Consider the following 9,991-nt stretch of genomic DNA (forward strand, 5'->3'; position numbering starts at 1 on the left):
ATACAAAAAATGTATTCAAAATGTACCAAACTTTGTACATAATTTCAAACTGTTGAATTTTGTTCTCAGTGTAAACTGTGCCAAAGTCAATTCCCAAGTAACAATAGCAAAAATTGAAATTTGCACCAACAAAGCTTTGTTATCATCTATCTTCTTAAAGCTGGAAAAAGTTGATTTTGAACAAGAACATAGAAAGTGAATAAATTTGTTATTCTGTGAATACTATAGACAGACATATTTCTGTTCAATCTACTCTTCATATCCTTCTGCTGGATATAATACGACCACTTTGTTTATTGGCCTTCTATACTCAGAATTTGCCGTCTTTACTGTCACGTTTCTGATCTTATTATCAGTTCCAGGAAAAACTTCAACAATTCTCCCTAATGTCCATTTTCCTCGAAGAGCGTTCTGATCTGACAATATAACTATGTCATCTACACAGAGATTACGTTTGTCAACATTCCACTTCTTTCGCGGTACTAAGAGTGGAAATACATCGCGATTCCATGCCTTCCAGAATGAGTCGACGATTCGTTGCACAAATTCGACTCTATGTCGCGGATTCTTCGTTTCTCTGAACGGACCCTGGGGTACCCTACTAGATGCTCTCCCTAACAAAACATCATTGGGACAGAGATAACTACCATCGTCGGGGTCATTCGGTACCCTCCCTATTGGACGCTGATTGACGAGGTTTGCTACTTCTACCAAACAGGTATATAACTCAAAAGGAGTGAGGACCTGATCACCTATAGCTTTCTTTGATGCGGACTTACATGTACTACTCTATACAAGTGCTTCAGCACATCCATTCTGATGAGGAGCTGAAGGGGTTGTAAACCTCCACTCTACACCTTTCTCCGCACAAAACTCGCGTAGTAGATCGCTATCCCATCCCTTTACCATCTCACGTAGCTCACGTACCGCTCCCACAAATTGTGTACCATTATCGCTCAGGATGACCTTCGGTTGACCTCTAAACGCGAAAAACCTACGTAGAACCTGAAGAAACTCCATTGTAGAAACATCTACCGCTAGGTCAAGGTGTACCGCTCTTGTGTTAAGACACGTGAAGATCACTCCATAGTGCTTAGCAACCTTATTCCGCCCCACCTTCACGCTGTACGGCCCAAAGTAGTCGCACGAAGTATACAGGAATGGAGGCGAAAACGGTGTCATACGTATCTCTGGTAGCTCAGCCATAAACTGCGACTCAACCTTGTGCTGCATCTTACGACACATCACGCACCTGTGCTTGATAGTCTTGGCAAGCCTATGTATGCCAATCACCCAGTAGTTGCTTCTCACTTTCGCTGCCATTGTCGCAACTCCATCATGCCCCAATTCATGGACATGCTTAGTGATGAGCGTAGAGATGCGATGCTGATGAGGTAATAACACAGGATGCCTGCTGTCATACGAAATCACGCCTTCTCCAACTCTACCTCCAACTCTGATGATTCCATTCTCTATGTAGGGTGTTAGAGTCTTGAACTCCCCCTTCTTCAGTCTGTCATGAAGCGGTTTCTGAGCCTCTCTGACCCAGTACGTCTCTGCATCACCTAGCTCAGCTGCTGTAAGTGGTCCTGCCGTCACTTTCCCTCTCTCATCTCCTGATCTTACCCTCGCCTTCATGTTGTGGGTAAATCTCCGTACATATGCAGTGACTCTCACCAGTTTTCTCCAGCTGGAAACTCTTTCACAGTCGATGCTGTCTGATGCCAATACTACATTCGACACCTGTTGAACTTTACGCCTTTCACTGTCCATTGACGAAATCTCAGATTTCGTCTCACTCTGTGGCCATTCCTCCTCAGGCGATCTTAGAAATTGAGGACCACATCTACACCTCTCTAACTTCTCTACTGTAACACCTCTCGAAATGTCGTCAGCTGGATTTTCTGCTCCACTCACATGTCTCCACTGTTGGGGATTCGACTTGCTTTGGATTTCTCCTACTCGAGCTGACACAAAGGGCTTAAAACTTCTTGCCTGACTTCGAACCCATCCAAGCACTATCTTGCTATCTGTCATGAACACTGTCTCTCTTAACTCTAGTGTGGTCTCATCTCTGATGGTTGCATCAAGTCTAACGGCAACCACTGCAGCTTGTAGCTCCAATCTCGGCAGCGTCAACTTCTTTAGTGGTGCCACTCTAGATTTCGCCGTCACAAATCTAACATCATAGCTGCCATCCTCTAACTCCCAGCGAATGTAAACACAAGCTCCAAACGCCTCTTCAGATGCATCACAAAAGACACATAATGTAGGTCGTCTCATTGCACCAGGTGGTGTCAAACATCTCTGGAATGACACTCCATCTAAGTTCTCCATCTCTCTGAAGAGTTTTACCCATTCTGCCTTTTCTCTGGAGGGTAGCTCTTCATCCCAATCTAAACCAAGCTGCCACAGGCGTTGCATTCCTATCTTTGCCTTCACCAGTAATGCTGAAGCAAATCCTATGGGATCAAAGATCTTTGCAATCTGGCTTAGTATCCGTCTCTTTGTCCATTTGCTGGTGGTGTCTTTCTGTTCGTCTGGAAGATCTGGGATCATACTTCTTTTCACTCTGTATGAAAACTCATCTGTGTTTTGGTTCCATACCATCCCCAGAACCTTCTCCTCACTCAGATCCTCAAGAACGTTGGTTTTCATCTGAGAAGTCTCATCTTTCAGCTGTTCGTTGGATTGCCAACCCTTCACCTTGAAGCCTCCGTCAGCTAGCACCTCATCTATGTCCTTGACAAGATCTTTCGCCTCCTCTGACGTTCTTACTGAGGTACATATGTCGTCCATGTACGTGTCACGTTTCAGTACTTCTGCTGCCTTAGGATGTTGAGACTCTCCCTCTACTGCTGTCCTCCTCAGAGCTATCTGGGCCATTGCTGCAGCAGGCTTATCTCCAAACGTGACTACAGTTTTCACGTACACATCCGATTCTCTCTCTGAATCTAATCCTCTCCACAAGTACCGATGGACGTGCTGATCGGATTCTGGAATCAGTACTCGGTGGTACATCTTGGATATGTCGGCGCATATCGCAACTCTGTGTTCTCTGAAGCGAAAGAGTACTCCGAACAGACTCTGTAATAAGTCTGGCCCTTTGAACCAGTAGTCGTTCAGACACTGTCCCTTGAAAACTGCTGATGAGTTAAACACAATTCTCACTGGTGTGCTCTTTTTTCCGGCCTGACAACCGCATGATGACCAATGTAATGGACAGGCCCATCATGCCTTTTCTTCTCTTCATCAGTCAGCTTTCTCGAAAACCCCATCTCGACCATCTCTTGCATCTGCTGTTTGTAAACTTCAGCATGCTCTGGGTTCTTTGCAAGCCTTTTCTCCGTCGCCTGAAGCATTCTCTCTGCTTGCACTCTGTTGTCGGGCAGCTTCTCTGGGTTATCCTTCCATGGGTAAGGAACAAGCCACTGCTTACCCACTTTCTTGGCAGAGTTCCAGATAAGATCATGTTCATCTTTCTCTACTTTAGTCATCCTTTCGGCTTCACAATGACAACCCACATCAACTCCCATCGACTCTGTAGTCCAAAACGCTGATAAGTCAGTTGCTGGACTCAGTTGCATGTTGAGCACTCTATTCTGATACTGCTGGTTCAGCTTAGATGCTCCAAACACCACCCATCCAAGTGGTGACTTCCTAAAGATGAAGTTGCCTCGTTGTCTCGTTTCACCTGCGTGCATCATAGCGTGGTCAATTCCTATCAGAAGATCTATAGACCCACTACCTCTACGTAACTCTCTGGGGTTGAGGCCTACTTGTCGGGCAAGATTATCAGTGTTCACCTCCTCAATGTCATCATTGATGCACGGTAATCCAACAGCTAATATCTTATGGATTGTCTTCCCATCTACTGAACTGACCGGCACTCTATACAAGGATGTTGTCACAGATTCCTCTACACAGCCCACCTTGGTTATTGTGATACTGATGCTCTTTCCTGTCAGTCCCAAGTCTTCAGCGAGCCCTTGGCGGATGATGCTGATCTGGGCCCCTGAATCTAACAGCACGTTTCCTTGGATCTTCAGCTCTGAACCTGAAAACCTTGCCCTGATGACGGGTAGCATGGCTTCAGTACCTCTTACAAGGGCTACTCCCACCGCATTGTTGTCCATGCTGGGATGTAACAAAGGATGATGAAAGAACTTGCATGGTTGCCCCTTGTATGTCTCTGGACACCGTCTCCTTTTCTTGCAAGTAGCCATTCGATGCTCTCTGCCGGCTTGCTTCAAACAGCTATAACAAGCTCGGTTACTCTTCACCATCTCCAATCTCTCCGCTGTAGACTTATCAAGGAAAGTCTTGCATTGGTCAGTCCAGTGCCCATCCTTATTCTTGCAGATCCAGCAACGATAGTCTTGCTGTCTTTCCTCACATGCTGTGACCTGACTAACAGCGGATCTGGACTTAGAGGCTGCATCATTCCTCACTGGAGCAGATGATCTTATCCTTGATCTCAACTCAATCTCCATCCACTTCAACAGTGCCTCTAATGTCGCCGTTGTTCCTTCTCCTTGCTTTCGGAACCACATCTGTCGATCTGTGACATAGAGCTTCTTCTCAATGATGGCTAGCATGTGACTATTGTTTATATCCTCAGCTCTATCTACCTCCTTCAAGGTATTGAAACTTCTGCGTATGAGATTCACAAAGTCACAGAATCTCTCATCTTCCCCATCTTTCAGAGGACGAAATCGGGATACGTCTTCCATAATAGCATCAGCTACCATCCTTGAGTCTCCGTAGAGCAGATCTAGCTGACCCCATGCAGCTTCATAATCTCGCCCTATTCCTCTAATGTGTTGAAGTGGCTTCCCCTTCAAACAAGACCTCAGGATCATCAAAGCATCCCTCTCATCGTAGTGTGGATGTATAACATGCTGAAAATCAGCCTTGAATACATTGTATTCTCTTATGTCTCCTTGGAACGTTGGTAACTTGGGCCTCTCCATGTTGAAGCGAGGTGCTTGAGGCCGTTTCGACTCTGCTTGAACAACAGTTCTCTGGGAGCTCTCCTCATCTCTCTCTGTTGGTTGTTGAGGCTCTTGCGATGAAGACATCTGAGAGATATAATCCTTCTCCCGGATCTGGAGCTTGCAGAAATAATTCTGGCACTCATCAAGCCATAGCTCCTCCTTGTTGAATTCTTCATCGTTCTCAATCTTCTCTGTATAGGCCTCGTGTTTGGATTGGAGGTCTACGTAAGCCTGGTTGGCTTGTTTGAAAGCTTCCTTCACCTCTTCCACCGGCCGCTTTTCCTCTATCAGGAAATCCAACACATTCCCCAACCTGGTGAACTTGGCTTTGGTCCCTCTCCTCTTCAACCTTAGGCTTGTCATGTCATCAGTCGGCATTGCTTCAGTTCTCGATGTACCGGCTCTGTAACAAGTTGAATTGTGTTTAACTCATCAGCAGTTTTCAAGGGACAGTGTCTGAACGACTACTGGTTCAAAGGGCCAGACTTATTACAGAGTCTGTTCGGAGTAATCTTTCGCTTCAGGGAACACAGAGTTGCGATATGCGCCGACATATCCAAGATGTACCACCGAGTACTGATTCCAGAATCCGATCAGCACGTCCATCGGTACTTGTGGAGAGGATTAGATTCAGAGAGAGAACCGGATGTGTACGTGAAAACTGTAGTCACGTTTGGAGATAAGCCTGCTGCAGCAATGGCCCAGATAGCTCTGAGGAGGACAGCAGTAGAGGGAGAGTCTCAACATCCTAAGGCAGCAGAAGTACTGAAACGTGACACGTACATGGACGACATATGTACCTCAGTAAGAACGTCAGAGGAGGCGAAAGATCTTGTCAAGGACATAGATGAGGTGCTAGCTGACGGAGGCTTCAAGGTGAAGGGTTGGCAATCCAACGAACAGCTGAAAGATGAGACTTCTCAGATGAAAACCAACGTTCTTGAGGATCTGAGTGAGGAGAAGGTTCTGGGGATGGTATGGAACCAAAACACAGATGAGTTTTCATACAGAGTGAAAAGAAGTATGATCCCAGATCTTCCAGACGAACAGAAAGACACCACCAGCAAATGGACAAAGAGACGGATACTAAGCCAGATTGCAAAGATCTTTGATCCCATAGGATTTGCTTCAGCATTACTGGTGAAGGCAAAGATAGGAATGCAACGCCTGTGGCAGCTTGGTTTAGATTGGGATGAAGAGCTACCCTTCACCTTGAAGCCTCCGTCAGCTAGCACCTCATCTATGTCCAACAGAGAGAGATGAGGAGCTCTCCTCATCTCTCTCTGTTGGTTGTTGAGGCTCTTGCGATGAAGACATCTGAGAGATATAATCCTTCTCCCGGATCTGGAGCTTGCAGAAATAATTCTGGCACTCATCAAGCCATAGCTTCTCCTTGTTGAATTGTTGGTACACTCACAAAAGGAAGACAGGACTAGGTTTCCGCTTGGTTGTATATGAACTCAACGATATGCCAGTTGAGCTATTTTATTCAACTTGTTTTGCGGAAATTGCTAGCGACTCTGAAATACCGTTGCCATTTTCCTAAACCTGGAATTCTGGCCTCTAAATAAGCGTCTGAAATGATATGTCAGACCACATCCGTGGAAAAATGTGCTCTGCAACGTATACACTTACTTGACCCTAGAAGTAGGTCAGGGTCAATACGGTATCTTGCAAAAATCTTGGAAAAAACAAATAACTTTCATGTTTCGCTGAAACAGTTATAATAATTATATTTCTTGTAAACAAATTGACACGTGAAATATAAAATATAAAATAATCTGTATTGATCTGAACTAAACAAAAATATTCGAATGACGGCCTATATTGAACTTGAGGGTCGCTTGATATATCTGTTTTCCCCCATGCAAAGTCTCTCAACCGAGCGCAGTAGAAAAATGTTGCTTACCCCCTCATTGTTTCGACTATTTTATTTTCTTTCTGTAGTTCCTCTTCTGTGGAAGGAATGCATAGCGTCATGCATAATTATTCTGCTGGCTTGTAAGAGAAAATAGATTTCTGGTAAAGGTACAAAATTAATTTACTGAGCTTTTTCATTTTTGGCTAAGTGGGAAGCCAGGGCGTCAGGAAACAAATGTGCACTGAAAGAAATAGCTCGGATGACTTTACAAAACTTTTATGACAACGAGACACAGGGCGTATCAATAAAAATCTACCCAACTTTAATAGGTTCTAATAGAAAAGCCATAACCGAAATGACTTTGAAATTAATTTCATAATGAAGAGCAATTTTTTTTCTGTCCAACAAACCCTATTTGTAATAATTTCTGCCACGAGTGAATGAGCTCCAGGGTGTTTAAAAAGTGTTGTCAAAGTCTGGGCTTTAGGGACCAATGTAGGTTTGGCCACTATATTTATGCGCATTTTTGGTCTTAAATTAAAAGTTAATTGTGCATCGTGCTTCAGTGCTTCAATGATGCAATGTAACTAGGCTTTCGCAGAACCTTGTTTCAATCGACAGGATAACCCTTAATTGTTGCAAACAGCCTACTTAAGCTATGGTCACATCACTCAAAAGTAGCCTGCTCGGCGGCCGGGTGGCGAGTTTTTAGCCACTTTCGCCCAGGCATCGCTCGGTCGCTGCTGAAGTTTTAGCCTGTCGAGCGATTTAAGTCAAAAATCGAAGCGGCTATAGGTCAAAGGCTGCTGAACGTTCGCCGCCCGGTCGCCACCCGCTCGCTGCTGGGAGATCAGTCGGTTACTGAGCGGCAAGTTCAAAATCGGTCAGCAACCTTTGACCTAGCGGCTTTAAATTTGGACTTAAATCGCTCGACGGTGAACGCTCCATTAGGTAGGTGTCCGGGCGTGTTTTGTCGCCCCGCCGATCACCGGCCGACTGCCGGGCAATTTCCTTAAAATTAGCCGGTGGCTGATGGGAGACCGCTCGGGTATCGGTGGGTCATTGGTAGGTCACTGCCGGGACGCCGCCCGGAGAAGCTCTCCGATTTCGCCCAGTTTTGACCTAAAATTGACCGGCGACCGACAGGAAATCAACAGGCATCGCTGGGGCTCTACAGCCTGCTCGGCTTCTCCAAAAAAAAAAATCGTTGGGCGATGCCTAAATTCCAGCGGCGACCGAGCAGGCTACTAATCGGTCGGTCGCTGCTCTGATTTGTGACCATAGCTTTACTTCTTGTCTAATAATAGCTCGCCTAATACAGTTCTCTCTGCTCACTTGGCCACTGCGCCATTTTACACGCGGAAGGGCAAAAGGTGTTTATCTAGAAAAGCGATCGAAAACTCAAAGGTTATACTTAACCCAAATGCAAGAAAGAATACTTAATGATGATAAATATCAAAGAAATTTATAACTGACTCTCATTAAAAAAAAGGTAATATCCCCGGTGAACTTTATCCATTTTGTATCACTCGAAGAGAAGGTTACCTTTAACAAGCGGGGGGGGGGGGGGGGGGGGGGGGGTTGTGAGCACTTTTTTTTTTTTGGTCCTCGAAAATTTTAAAATTTGCACCCCCCCCCTCCCCCAAAAGGTAAAAATCACGTGTTTTTATATGTTTTTTTTTTCTCAAGGGGGGGGGGGGGCGGGGCCCACCGGGCTCCCCCCCCCCCCATCCTGGATCCGCCACTGTAGGAGTGACTCCCCAATCCTCCCCCCTCTCACATGGTGCAACCGCAAGCCTACTGTATATCTAAATCACCATGCAAGCCGATACTTATAAGCAGCATCAGTTTTGTTTGGTTAAGTATTCAGTCTTATTCTGAAAAAAGGCAATGCTTGTTCTAGTTTTTAGAATTAAATAACTGTGTAGTCTGATAATCTCTTCCTATTATGTGATATTATATATATTTTAGTCCTTTACATTGTAAAATTATGAACATAGAATTATGTTGTATTTATGTTCGTTCATCAAGTGATATAAAAGCTTTGTTACAATTATGTGTCAGTTCTGTGTAAACTTTGTTTTGTATGAAAAAGAATTGGAGTTTTGAGAAATAAAATCAATGAATACAAAAATAAAGTCCTTACCGGTAATCATCGGTAATTGCATTTAAAATCTTCCCAATTCTTTTTTTTAATGAATATTCTTCACCACGGATATAAATAATATCTACTTTAATCATGTAACACTTACCAGTCAATTCAAACATATCCTATCTATAATGTGTGCATCTATATGCCTTTACGGCCAGATGGTAGATATGTTTGATATGTTTTACGTTTCATAATAGTTCATTTAATGATGATTATAATAAGAATGATTATCATGATAAGAATGATGATCATAATAATAATGATAATGATAACAATATCAATATTAATAATGATATTGATAATAATATAAATAATAATCATAATAATTATAGTAATAACAATATTACAAATTATGATAATAGAATACCAATGATATGCAATATTTATGATAATAACTTTATATGTCTTGCCCCAGCAGTTTTGTACTTTCACGACTTTTCCTCTTCACTGTTGAGATTAACCTATTATTCTTAATCTCAATATATAATTTTTCAATGCCTGAATATAAATACCTGACTGTAGTTCAAGTTTAATCTTCCATTGTTCTACATTAATTTTCATTTCTTCTTCTTACTCTTTTTCATTAAATCTGTCTAATCTGTCCTTTTCAATTCTTTGTGGGTTTCCTTTTCCTTTCCCTGTTGATGTAGCCTTAAACACGGCGGCTTTGCTGCTCTGTTGATCCAACGGTTGATCCAAATGATCGCGAGAGGTCCATACGCATATATACAGCTTGATCGACCATGGAGTGGCTACTATTGATGTTGTTATTCAACATTTGTTCTATGTGTATATCATTGTATTTCATTGATTCAATTATTATTGTATTGTATTTTAATGGACGTTTATTTTTTACCCTTAAATAATTGTAAATCTAATTAATTTTAGCCTTGAGGCTGCTACTTTGAAGTGTTCTTCTTTTTTCAAATAATAATAGAATAATTATATTTGAATTTGCATTAATTTTCTTTTTCAAATACT

At 43.1% G+C, this 9,991-nt stretch overlaps 2 protein-coding genes across 2 annotated transcripts; both read right to left on the reverse strand.

Annotated features, from left to right (window-relative positions):
- Nucleotides 1–789: 789 nt before the first annotated feature.
- LOC100891914 lies at nucleotides 790–3,021 on the reverse strand. Its single transcript, XM_030997159.1, has one exon. The coding sequence runs from the start codon at nucleotides 3,019–3,021 to the stop codon at nucleotides 790–792; it is 2,232 nt and encodes a 743-aa protein (XP_030853019.1).
- Nucleotides 3,022–3,167: 146 nt separating this feature from the next.
- Nucleotides 3,168–5,375, reverse strand: LOC100892000. The gene has a single exon (XM_003730983.2). The coding sequence runs from the start codon at nucleotides 5,373–5,375 to the stop codon at nucleotides 3,168–3,170; it is 2,208 nt and encodes a 735-aa protein (XP_003731031.2).
- Between the last annotated feature and the right edge of the window lie 4,616 nt (nucleotides 5,376–9,991).

The sequence above is a fragment of the Strongylocentrotus purpuratus genome, unplaced genomic scaffold (assembly GCF_000002235.5).
Source record: "Strongylocentrotus purpuratus isolate Spur 01 unplaced genomic scaffold, Spur_5.0 spur5_scaffold_4, whole genome shotgun sequence".
NCBI classification, from domain to species: domain Eukaryota; kingdom Metazoa; phylum Echinodermata; class Echinoidea; order Camarodonta; family Strongylocentrotidae; genus Strongylocentrotus; species Strongylocentrotus purpuratus.